This window comes from Thamnophis elegans, chromosome 8 (assembly GCF_009769535.1).
Source record: "Thamnophis elegans isolate rThaEle1 chromosome 8, rThaEle1.pri, whole genome shotgun sequence".
Lineage (NCBI taxonomy): Eukaryota > Metazoa > Chordata > Lepidosauria > Squamata > Colubridae > Thamnophis > Thamnophis elegans.
The window spans coordinates 46956742-46969943 of NC_045548.1; the positions used below are offsets into that span (position 1 = coordinate 46956742).

Sequence of the window (13202 nt, forward strand, 5' to 3'; positions counted from 1 at the left end):
ACTGCTTGGGGGCTCTCTCTCTCTCTCTCTACCTCTCTCTCCCTCCCTCCCTCCCTCTCTCTCTTTGCTTTTTACATGCAGGAATATTTTCTTTGGCTCTCCTCAAGAATTTCAAGTGCTGAGACAGAAGGTATAAAAAGTATTGGGTGGTGAAGAATTTATTTTGCTCCAGTTTGAAAAAGTGTAGATACAGAATATTTAAATCTATTGTAGGAGAAAATGATCAATTTTAGTGCACAATATCTAAGTTCAAATTTCTCAAAATAAGCCTTGATATGGTTGACTGCTTCCCCAACATATTCTACAAGTAATTTGCTTCCTTGTGAATTACATTCCTCTAAAATCTCTATTTTGAGATGACACAATTTCATTAAAATATTTTTTAAAAAAATAAACCCCCATTCAAATCTATTAGTTGATTAATTAAAAGGAAGTAGTTGTTAATTCTGTTACTAATGAAATGCAAAATCACTGTGTCTTTCATTTCTTCTTCAACATATTTGTCAACTTATTTCAATCTTTTTAAAATGAGTATTTCTTATGAATCATCTGTCACTAAGACAAATTAGCTTTCATTTATGTGCATGTCACCTCAGGTCTGTGTGCCTCTTAGCCTTCTAGAAATTATATGGACAAGTTTTCTTGGCATGCATACATATACAGAAGCACACCCTTTTTTTTTAAGAGTGCATGCACATGCCACACCCACACATGTGCCCCCCCCACACAGAACACAGCTTCCTGTGTTTGTTCACAGATAGTGTTTGCTCTAAGCAGAAATTAATAATTTAGGAACAATATATAGATTACAATTGCCAGGAATAACGATTAAAACACAGGTGTCATTCTTCTCCATGGCGAAATATGAGTAAGACCATCCTTAAATTTATATAACTTTGTAATACCACTTCAATGCAATTCAATGCAATTCTTTGCATGCAACCCAATATGAATACCTTATGTTTTCTTTTTCTTCCACTTCTCCTCTTCCTCCAGCTGTTCAAAATGAACGGGACCGAATAAGTACCAGACGAAGCACCTCTGATGGCAGTGCTCCTCCTTCTATTAACACACTGTCCCAGGCTGAAGTGCTTTCTCGTCAGGTATAGTAATCTACTATCAGTGCCTAAAGAGTCACCTCAATCTCTTGAATACTCTCGGAGTCCATTATTTATAACCATATCTATTCTTTTTGCATTTGTAATAACGGAATAAGGCAAGAAGGCTCTCTGAAGAGAATTCTAATTTTATTCAGCTTATTTTGTAATATCATTCAATGCACTTTTCACATTCAAAATAGTTAACTGAATGATTCAGGTGAGAAGGATACCATTATCGCCATCAGGTATAATCTGTAAGGAGTCCTTATGAAATGTTTCTCCAACCACTTGGAATATGCATGAAGAAGTCAGAGGGAGATCAAGGACTGCAACATCTACTCTAAATACTTTTGCTGTATTGGTGAAAATTATATTACCATAAAAGTGAGATGATGTGATATAATATACAAATCCTTACTATATAATACATAAACATCTTCATATATTTCAGTAGATAAAATACTTCTACTTATGTTTCCTTTTTCTTACTCTTTTTTTTGTGCCTGAACCAACAGACATCACATTTTCTTTCTAAAACATTTTGTTTTCCTTGAAATTGCTTTAGCTTTGACTCTCAGCTCATCAGGTTTTTTTTTCTTCTTCTGCAATCTTTTAGCTGTTTTTGAACAGTTGTTTCTATTGTACTGCATATGAACAAGATGGACATCTGTCAAACCTCCCTAACCAAGAAAGACACACAAATTTACTTCTAATCACTTTCCTTTATTGTTCCACACCTACAGTCAGAGATCTTAACCCAACTAAAGTAAACTACTCATATCATTAAAGATATATTCTGAGAACCTCTAGAGAAGAGCTGATTTAACCTTCTTTCTTCCTCCCAACCAAACAATCTAAATTTTGCTGTCTCTTATTTCTGCTCTTCCTCTTTGGAATCTGGAGCACATTTTGCCACAGTATCATCTCTACAGCTGCAGATGTCTTCAAAAAATACCCTAAAGCAGTGATGGCGAATCTTTTAACCCCAAGTGCCCAAACTGCGCATGCCCAAACTGAAAGTTGCATGTGTGTGTGTGCAAATGTGTGCATGCGTGGAAATGCATGTGCACAGACATATGCAAGCATGTGCATGTCCATTCACCTGCACGGACATGCGTGCACGCCCAGCAGAGACCCGAAGACAAGCTAGCTGGTGGCAGTGTGCAAGAGGTAAGATCTTTTTTCTTTCATGAGCTTCTGTTTTGTCATTTTCAGGAAAATAGAAGCTCATGAAAGAAATGCCACGGAGAGCTGAGCTGGGGTGATGGCGCATGTGCCAGCAAAGAAGGTTCTGCATCTGGCCCGCATGCCATAGGTTCGCCATTACGGCCCTAAAGTATGACTCTCTATTGAAACAGAGTTAATATGTAGGCCTGATCTTTGACCCCATTAAGAACTTTTTGTGAGATGATCATAATTTAGAACCATCATTAAACAAGTAGTTGTAAGTCAAGAACTATCTGTAATTATTTTTAATGATTAATGGTAATTGTTAACTATTTTTAATTGCTTTTATTTATTTTATTATTTTATTTTATTATTTTATTTTATTATTTTATTTTATTATTTTATTTTTTATTTTGTTATTTTATTTTATTATTATTTTATTATTTTATGTTTCTCTTTTTTTGTCTGTGCTTTAGAATTGGTTGATTGGAGGATTTTATAAATTCATCAAAAAGTAGATATAAAAGTAGATATAACTACTCAACCTTTATCTGTATCTTCAACTGTTATCTTCTTTCTATTTTTTTACATTCTTTCCCCTTATAGTTGTAAGTCCTTGACTTACAACTATTTTAATGAATGTTTTATATTATTCTGATTTATTATTTTTAAAATTGTGCTTAATAGTGAACAAGTAATTTAAGATATAATATATGGAGAATTGAAGCATATTAAATAATCAATATATGAGTTTTGAATAGAATTTCTAATATACTCAGAAATAGAAAGTAAATAAAATAGAATTTCTGAATCCTAAATAATACAGATTTTAACTTATTTAACTTTATTTATATCTACATTTATAAATGGTAACTTATCAAGACTGGTATAGTGTTTTGAATCTTTAACCAATTTGAATTTTTGTATCACACAGATTCCTCTTTCAAGTTTAAATGTTGGCACTACTGACATCAGTGTTAAGAAAATTGCAAGTATTAGTGATATTTGTGAATCTATGAAGCAACAGCTCTTGGTTCTTGTAGAATGGGCAAAATATATTCCAACTTTCTGTGAACTACGGCTGGATGACCAGGTATGAAATAATCAAAGCACATGTTTTAAACGCTTTCTCTCAGTTTGGGAAGAATATCATTCTATGATTTAAAATCAAACTAAGGATTTTTACATTTATATTCACACAGAACTGGTTATGGAATCTCAAAAAGAAGTGTGGTAGGATTCAGCCCTAGGGTAATGTCAACCAGGATAAGGCTCCAAAATTCTCTGTAACGTAGGATGGAGCCAATATATTTATCCAAGCCTTCAGTAGAAAGTCAAGGGAAAATATGATTGCTGAAAAAAAAAGTATGACTTTGGAAAATCCATTGTTGCTTTGCATTGTTATTTTTTTGATAAGAATTTGATGGAAGAAAATTGGCTTTTAAACTTGATTTCAGTTGAGAATGTAATTTGGTGCAAAAACTGCATATGAAAGTTCTATCTTTCAGTAGTTAATTGAAATCAATTGACTGACTTCCCACACTTCTGTGAAACTCCAAAATAAAGCATCATATAGAATTCCTATTATTTTCAAACTGGAAAAGCTTCAAAGTGCTGGAAAAAATGAAATTAAAAATAATACAGCTATATCACCAACTGTCAAATTATTCTGAAAAGAAAATTAAAATTCTTAAGCATGTTGAGAATTAGAAATATCTTTTTTCATGTTCCTTCCCACCCTTTGACACCCCCTCCCCCTTTGCCTTCTTCTGCCATGTAGAGAAAAAAGAAAATGTATGTATGAGAAAATATACATAGTTGTAACCCATGTGTTAAACTTGCATTTAGTTTTCATTCTGTGGCAAACCCCCCAGATTATTTCCTTTGCAAAGAAGGATTGGGAGCATGAATCTAGTGTAGTCAGGTGGAATAACTACATCAGGACTCAGGAGAGCAAGAGGGAAAAAATTGAATTCATGTTGGTGTGAAAAAACTATTGTTGTATCTTTCGTAGTCAACTATTGTTCATAGCTATTAACATTTGTACATCATAAATGAAGATAGCATAGAGCAAAACAACATAGAGCAAAAAAGAGATAGAAAGAAAGAGAAATACTAAATTTCAATTCAATTTAAAATTAATTAATTAATTATAAATAAATAATTATTTTCTGTTTATAAAAGATAAGTTAATGTAACTATATTCAATAGTTTAAATATTTTCCTCTTCTGGTCCAAGGTCATTTAGACCTTAGACCTTATGTTCATGTAGTCATTAATAAACTATGTGGAATTGATTAGGGCTTCTTAATAGGCAAAAGTACAGTATGGATATATTTTATTGTTTTAAAGGGCAGGAATGATTCAAACACCGTATATTTATTTATTAAACCTATAAGCCACCCATCTCTCTATCAAGAGCAACTCTAGGTGCCTCACAGTATATATCCACTTCCTGCCTCATTAGGTTATTTGTGATGAGTTTGAGGAGGGCCACATCCAAGATTTTATGGGCTTCAAGATGTTGTATGAATCTAGCTATTATTAGATCAGCTATCCACAATTAAGGTATTGCTTAAGGTAATATGAATTCAGTGCCATTGACTGATTTTCATGAGATATTTAGGTATCAAAAATATTCAAGAAATAAATTATCAGGAAAATGAATTCTTTAAAAGCAAAAAAATATTTTCAAATAGCGTATTTTCTGGAGTATAAGACGTTCGAAGTATAAGACTTATCTAGCTTCGGGGAGGAAAACAAGAAAAAAAATCTACCTCTGCCTCCCAGCAATTTGCCTCCTTGCAGCAAACAGAAAACAGCCTGTTTCAATTTCAGCTTCAGCACAATTAGCACAAGCAGCTGATTGTCAGTTGGATCAGCCTCTAGACCATCAGCTGTTTCAGACTACAGGGATTGCCATAGCCTATTGCCGCCGCCCCACACCCCATTTTCAGTCTCCGCATGCCCCATTTTTGGCCTCTGTGCAACCCATTTTCTGCCCATTCCGGATGATGGGGATCAGAATGTGAAAAATGGAGCACATGGAGACTGAAAACGGGGGGCGTGGAGGTGGCAATAGGCAATGGTAATCCCTGCAGCCTGAAACAGCTGGTGGTCGGGAGGCCGATTCAACCGACAATTAGCTGCTTGTGCTAATCAGGCTGTGCTGAAACTGAAACAGGCTATTTGCTGCAAGGAGGCAAATTGCTGGGAGGCAGAAGCCAAAAGGTGGGGGCCAGTGGGTGGGCAGGACTATATTTGGTATATAAGACGCACCCAAATTTTCAGCCTCTTTTAGGGTGGGAAAAAGTGTGTCTTATACTCCGAAAAATATGGTAGATTTTGGAAGTGAAGTCTCATTCTTCAACATTTCTTTTTCTGGGAAAGAAGAAGACTTTAAAGATAATAGGAACTGCCTAATCCTAATTCGGTTCTGATTTCCTTTAATGTTCTATTTTAATATTTTATTACATTTGTACATGTACATTTTGTACTGATGTTTTATCTGCTGTTTTTTTTTATATATATCTAAGGTTGCTCTGTTAAGAGCACATGCTGGAGAACATCTTTTACTTGGAGCAGCAAAAAGGTCTATGGCTTACAGAGACATCATTCTTTTAGGTTAGGTTATATTTATTTTGGCTTTTTATCAATAAAACCCTAACTATGTTTACTGAAAAGTATGCATAGGATTTCAGTTTGGAGTGTCTTAATTTGTATCCAGAATTAACAGTACAAAACAAAAAATGTTTACTAAATCCTGAAGCAGGACTAAAGTAAATATTCTTCATACTTTAAAAAGTGAATCAGAGTTTACTATTGCTACCATACATTATAAATTTTATTTTGCAGATGAAGTAGTTGAGGTTGTTGTTATTGCCATTATAATTACTCTGAGAGACATTTTACTTTGAGAAAAACACTCAAAATAGTACTGCTTCTGGACCTGTTTGCCTTTTCCACAAGCATGACCCTTGAAATGAGGGATTTCTCCTCATGATTGGCAGAAGAAAACATTTTGGCTCATTTCCCAATCTATTACATATGGTTTGCATAGCCTTTGCCTTATTCCTTTTCTCTGCTATTGGACATATTCCTTGGGGATAAAAATATTCATATGGCCCTGCTAGATCCTGCTGGTTCATACAGGAGCTCTTCTCTTTTGCCCCTAAAACTTAACTGAAAGTTGAAAAGTAGGTAATGTCTTAGTCTCAGCTTTGAACATACTGTATAATCACAACCTTCAGCAATTGACCACAGGCAAATGGAACATGTAGGATTTTGTTCTTCAGAGCAGTCAAACAAATGCTTTTGGGGATTCTGTGACAGGACATGAATTTGCACTGTATTTGCCTTTCAGCTGTTTTATATATAGATCTACTTTATCCAGATTTGACTCCAAAAATACACATATTTAGATAAGTACATAATTATGAAATGAAAAGATATTATATTTGCATGGTTATATAATTAAGCAGATTATTGGTGACATATAACATGTGGGAAAAACACAATGAGGTGTATTTTTTCATTCAAATTACTGTGGGGTAGGGGTGGAAATGGTAATTGGCACTGTAGTTTTAAGCTACATATATCATTAATAATTTTGACCTGCTTTTATTTCTTCAGGTAATGATTTTGTTATCCACCGCAACAGTTCTGAAGTAGAGATTAGCAGAGTAGCAAACCGAATTTTGGATGAACTCATTAAACCATTTCAGGAAATTCAGATTGATGATAATGAATATGCGTGCCTAAAGGCGATTGTATTTTTTGATCCAGGTATATTTCAGAATTTCATTTCCAAGTGTAACAAAAATTGTTGCTTTCTAAGTATAAGCAGAGATATTATAGGTCATCTAGTTTGTCATTTAGGTCTTGATATGATTGGGATCCACAGGATTTTACTTAAACTTATTTTGAAACGTCAGAGCGCTGGCTGGGAATTATCTGGACAACATCAGATTTATAATGGATATTTTAGGTTTTCAGAAAAACTTTAATCCTCGTGCCAGTTGAGAAATGAAAAGGTTTTATGACAACCCTGCCTTAGGTTGTGTCACCAACTCCTAAAGAAAAGACTAACAGAAAGCGAAGGCAGCTTTGGAAACTGATGAAGAGCAGGCGATACATTTTGCCCTTAAATTCCTAAGTGTGAGACCTCAGGGTTCCTTCCCTTGGCTGGCCTTGAGAGCTTATCTGTTGCCAGATTTTCTCTAACATATTTATTGCCACTAGCCATGGATTGTTCAAGATAAATTCTTTAGATTTAGTGTTCATCCTGCTGGCATCCTCGGCACATTCAGATGATGGTACGTATGTACGTACGTGCGTACGTACGTATGTATGTATATATGTATATATGTCTTTCTTTCTTTCTTTCTTTCTTTCTTTCTTTCTTATTTATTTATTTATTTATTTGTATTTCACCTTTATTGTTTTTATAGAAAACTCAAGGCAACATATATATTCAATGTTCGTTTATTTGTTTCCTTCTATCATCTGCAGCTTCATTCCAGAAAGTTTCAGAACTCTTTCCACATAACATGGCTTAATATTTTCTGTGACAGAAATAATACTAAAAATCTTAAATTAGAAAGCGCTTCTAAGCATGTGCAAGGTTGCTTTTCTTTGCTCTTTACAATCACATGTTATCCTATTAAGACGAAAGGATTACTTTCCAAACATAAACATTGCTGAGTTTTTTAATCAACGGATTCTGAATGTTGCCAGCACAGAGACTAGGATAACTGGGTCTTTAATGCAGTGGCTATTTTTTCAGTCCTCCGTACTTACCATAAAAGGAGGTTGGAAGACTGCCATTTTGTGTCTTTTTAAAAAAATAGAAACAAATTAAGGAAAAAGAAATCGTGATCAAACTGTCAGGGCTGGTATAATCAGGTAGCCCACTCCCCCACTTTTTTCTAGGTCTCTTTGAGGCTTTATTTTTTTTTATTCAGAACCATCATCTTCTTAGAGCCAGTAGACGCATCACAGGAGAGTCAGGAGAGTAATTCTTGAGATTCAGTTAAGTTCTCCAGTTATGTGTTGTATATTTATGTAACATTTCTCTGCATTTGAAGATGCAAAGGGACTGAGTAATGCAATGAAGATCAGGAACATGAGATTTCAAGTTCAAATGAGTTTGGAGGATTACATCAATGATCACCAATATGACTCCAGAGGTCGCTTTGGAGAACTCCTGTTGCTTCTGCCTACACTCCAGAGTATCACCTGGCAAATGATTGAACAAATTCAATTTGTAAAAGTATTTGGTATGATTAAAATTGACAGTTTACTTCAGGAAATGTTGCTTGGAGGTGAGTAAGTTGATTAAATTATGCTCATCTTTATTATGACTGGAGAAAAATCATAAAAGAATTATAGTAAATAATATTATTCAGGATGGCCAAATATTTGAATCAGTACAACATGGTACTGATTAAATCATAATCATACATTATGATGGATTTTAATTTTTGTTGTGTTTAAACAATGTTCTTCATCTTCATCATTATTATTATTATTATTATTATTATTATTATTATTATTATTGTTATACAATTGTATCACAGCGGCCAGTTGTTTCGCCAGATTTGGCATTGGTTACTAGTCGGTCCCCACCCAGGGGCCTAGGACGTCGTAACGTATTTTCGTAATATGCGTGCAGATCCAAGCAGTGCGGCTTTTTGCATTTGACTGATGGTGATTTTGTCAATTTTTAACTGTTTTAAATGTAATTCCAGTGCTTTTGGAATAGCACCCAGTGTGCCAATTACCACTGCAATTACCACTGCTGGTTTGTGCCATAGTCGTTGAATTTCGATTTTTAAGTCCTGGTATTTTGTGATTTTTTCATGTTCCTTCTTGGCAAACCTGCTATCACCTGGTATTGCAATGTCTATGATTGTGACCTTATTATTATTATTATTATTATTATTATTATTAATAATAATAATAATAATAATAATAATAATAATAATAATAAACTTAAAATTCTTCAGAGCTTCTAAGTTTATGAACTTCTTTTTCATGAAAAACACTGATCATCTGTGCTTTCATGTTTAGCTAATTGTTAGATTGAAGTTAACTTATACTGATTTTCATCTTTATCTTTTTCCCTGTAAATGGGATACTAAATTCCTTTTTGATTAGAAAAGCATACTTCTGATAGTAGCAACCCATTCACTTGAATTGATATTCATTTGATGACAATGTTGCAGGTACATTTAATGATGCTACTAATCTCCAGCCAATTCATCCTCATCTAGGCCAGGATCCAGTTACTGGGCAAACTCTGCTTATAAATTCAGTAACAGCTTCTGCTCATATGGAACAGATAGGTAAGTTGATTAACAATGGATCATTTGATCATAAATATAGTTAATTAATTAATTAATTACTAATTACTTACTTACTTGTTTAATTAAATTATGCTTAATTGATTAATTAATTATTCTTACTTTTAACAATAATCTCAAGGAATTTTCATTCCATAATTCCATAGATATTGATGCCGTATAGAAGGAAGAAATCTTTTTTCTTCAATGCTAGTCCAGAAATTATACAGAAACAGATCTCTATTTCTGCCAAAATGTCACTGAAATTGTTATCATGCCCAGACACCTTCCAAATTCATTATTTTGCTATGAACAGATAATTTTTACTTGCTTAGTAATTGCTTTCAACAATAACAATATGGCAGCCTTTTGATCTGCCAAATTGTGATTTAAATGATTGTATTTCTATTGCTTTATTGTCCAAATTTAATGAGATTTGGGTTTTCCCCTCCAGTTTTATAAAAAAATAATGTTTTCACATATAGTTTTGGTATTCATCAGGTAGTCATTTTCATTCTAGTATTCTTGGGATTTGAAATTCAAAATTTTGTTTCATTTTGATTATCAAATTGATTTGGATATAATATATCAGACAGTAAGGCTGTCTGATATAAATACAATTCACAATACTTGTTGATAGTTGATAGATGAAAAACAACCATCAGCTGCCAAATGTAACTGGAACTCTTAATAGGAAACAATGGAATTCACAATATATTTATAAATTTTAAGATTTCTGTATTTGGCATTACTAATTTTGCAAAAGTCAATCCTATTTGGAACAGTGTGCATTTTACTGTGATACTTCTGTTACTTCAGGTTCTTGGCTAGATCATTAGAGTCAATAGAATCAACAAAGAGTCAAATAGTGATATTATTTGGGTCATATCATCAAGATCATCATCATCATCATCAAATATCAACATAGTATTGCAATATATGCTGGGCAGTAATGATTATCTTATAACATAGTTAAGCTATTCTTGAGTGTTAGTTAACATTAGGGATAGAAATTATTTTGAGGCTGAGTCTACATTTTTTAATGTCTAATATGTTAAGGATTCTAGAAGATGAAGCATGATAGGACCTGAGTTAAAAATAGACAGATAAAACCTTTCTCTTTCTGTCCTTCCATATTGCTCTTCTATTTTTAGAATTCACATTTTCTTACACACAGAAGAAATCTGAATAAATTTATTTTTTAGGAATTTGCCATTGGTCCCAGAATTGCCTGCTTTTCATTTCTGTTTTAAGTTCGGGAGTCTTGTTGTGATTGTCATTTGCAAGCCATCCAGATTGCAGGGTAACTTAAGTTTAGGTTTAGTGGTTTAGTAGCACTAGATGGACCTTTGATTTTTTCAGTATTATTTCAGCTGATCTAGTGGAATTGGCCAACAGTCAGATTACTTAATTTTTGGATCATACTTCAGTGCTGTATGAAACTGTGTGAGCAGTAACAAATAAAAGTTGTGGTTATTTAAAATTCAGTTCAGTCAATGCTGGTTATTGCCCCCACGCCCACTCCACACTACTAGCACAGCTTTGATTTGATTATTGATAATTTCTTTTCAAATTCTTTTCCAGCAACTCCTGAAACTCCACTACCTTCACCTCCACAAGGTTCTGGCCAGGAATACAAGATATCTCCAAACCAAGTTACAGTCATTTCACAGCAATCACTTCCAAAACAAAAAACATTGTGATATTGATCAATGGTTCTTTTATATTGTAAGCACTGCATTAACAATCTTGACATTGACAAACTCAGGGTAGATAACTTTGATCCAGATAGAATAAAACGAGTTTTGTTTTTGTTTGTTTGTTTTATAATTTTTGCTCAATGCCTGAATTGAAATATTTGTGGATGTTAATATTTGAAAGCTGTGCCTTCTTTGCAATGCCTTTGAGCATTAATATGTTGCCCCTTCATATTATGTGTTAACTATTTAAAATGTGTACAGAATGCAAATCTGATTTCAATAAAATTACTAGATAAAATATAGAGATAATGAAAAAGTAAAGCAAGAAGTTTTAACAATTAATCTAAACCAGGGGTGTCAAACTCAAGGCCCAGGGGCCGGACCTAGCCTGGTGGGGGTTCTTAGACATGGCCCCAAGTGCTTCTTTCAGGGAAAATGGAGCTCAGGAGGGTCGCACTCCCAAGCTCCATTTTCGCTGGCAGAGAGTTGCAAGAGGCCTTCATAGTTGAAAACGGAGTTTGGGAGTCCATTTTCGCTGGCAGAGCACTTGGGCCACGACAAGCACACCCAACACAAGTGATGTCGATCTGGCCACACCACCCTGCCCCCACCCTGTCGTGGTCAAACACAACCCTGATGTAGTGCTCAATGAAATTGAGTTTGACACCCTTGATCTAAACAGTTATTCATTTTCTTGAATACAGAACAGAGGTTGACTGCCAAAATGTTTCCTACAAGGATTGGCATGATGACTGTAGGTATCATTGATGGACACCATGAACATAATAATTCAGGGGTGAGGTGCTACTACAGAAAAGGCTGTGACTGCTGATACTTGTTAACCAATGGATCCATGGAGCATTCATTTCTAATTAGGGATGGGTGGAAGCTAATTAAGGAGAGGAGCAACTTAGAAGTAAGGAGAAATTTCCTGACAGAATAATTAATCAGTGGAACAACTTGCTTCCAGAAATTGTAAATGCTCCAACACTGGAAGTTTTGAAGAAGAGATTGAATAACCATTTGTCTGAAGTGGTGTAGGGTCTCCTGCCTGAGCAGGGGGTTGGACTAGAAGACCTCCAAGGTCCCTTCAAACTCTGTTATTATATTCTATACTATTCTGAGTAGATGTGCAGAGGCTTGTAAGCTGTTGGGAAACAAACCTTTGTAACTGTTTGCCTTATGTTTTTCTGGGAAGCTTAAATGTTGAATTTTCCTGATAGTCTTATTCCACAAACTAACATGTACTCATCAGATTTGACTTCTAAGCACAGCCGATACCTTTCAGGTACTGATTATTTTAAAGGCCTTCTGATCCCAATGGGTAATATGCATCTTCCTTAATTTTATGTCCTCTACCAGAGGCTTGAGAGTATGAAGGTTCTGCAGAATATTTTATCTGTTTCTAACACTGTACTCTTCTGCACAGAGAACTCTGTTGTTGTTCCTTGGATCTGATGGAGCCATTGTCCATCTTAAAAAGCATAGCCCTGAATGCTCCTACCACTATCAGGACCACTTTGGACTTTACTTTTCACATCTTTGAGTCCTGTCACTTCTCCATCTTCTTGTAGTCCTTCTTGATGCTAGTGTCACTTGGCACTGCTATATCCATCACCACTGCTGTCTTCCGGTCCTTGTTTACTACCATAATGTCTAGTTGACTGGCATGTAGCTACCCATCTGTCTGGATCTGTAAGTACCACAGGGTCTTAGCTTTCTTACTGTCCACAATCTTCTGTGGAATCTCCCATCTGGACTTAGGAAAGTCTAGTCCATACACTATACAGAAGCTCCAGTATACAATGCCACCTGCTTGGTTGTGCTGCTCAGTATATGCTTTTACTGCCTGCCACTTGTACCCTGCTACTTTGTGTTGAACTGTTTCTGGG

The 13202-nt window shown here is 34.7% G+C and overlaps 1 protein-coding gene across 5 annotated transcripts in view; it reads left to right on the top strand.

Annotated features, from left to right (window-relative positions):
* Positions 1 to 11813, top strand: part of HNF4G (hepatocyte nuclear factor 4 gamma) — a 70623-nt gene extending 58810 nt beyond the window's left edge. For 4 of the 5 annotated variants that reach the window (XM_032222783.1, XM_032222782.1, XM_032222784.1 and 1 more), the window contains 7 exons: positions 997 to 1103; positions 3202 to 3360; positions 5804 to 5891; positions 6900 to 7052; positions 8354 to 8590; positions 9494 to 9613; positions 11195 to 11813. In XM_032222783.1, the coding sequence (XP_032078674.1) occupies positions 997 to 1103; positions 3202 to 3360; positions 5804 to 5891; positions 6900 to 7052; positions 8354 to 8590; positions 9494 to 9613; positions 11195 to 11313 (983 nt within the window). In that variant the 3' untranslated portion in view covers positions 11314 to 11813. The remainder of the gene's footprint in view (positions 1 to 996; positions 1104 to 3201; positions 3361 to 5803; positions 5892 to 6899; positions 7053 to 8353; positions 8591 to 9493; positions 9614 to 11194) is intronic. The other variant, XM_032222785.1, reaches the window with a different exon arrangement.
* Positions 11814 to 13202: the final 1389 nt, after the last annotated feature.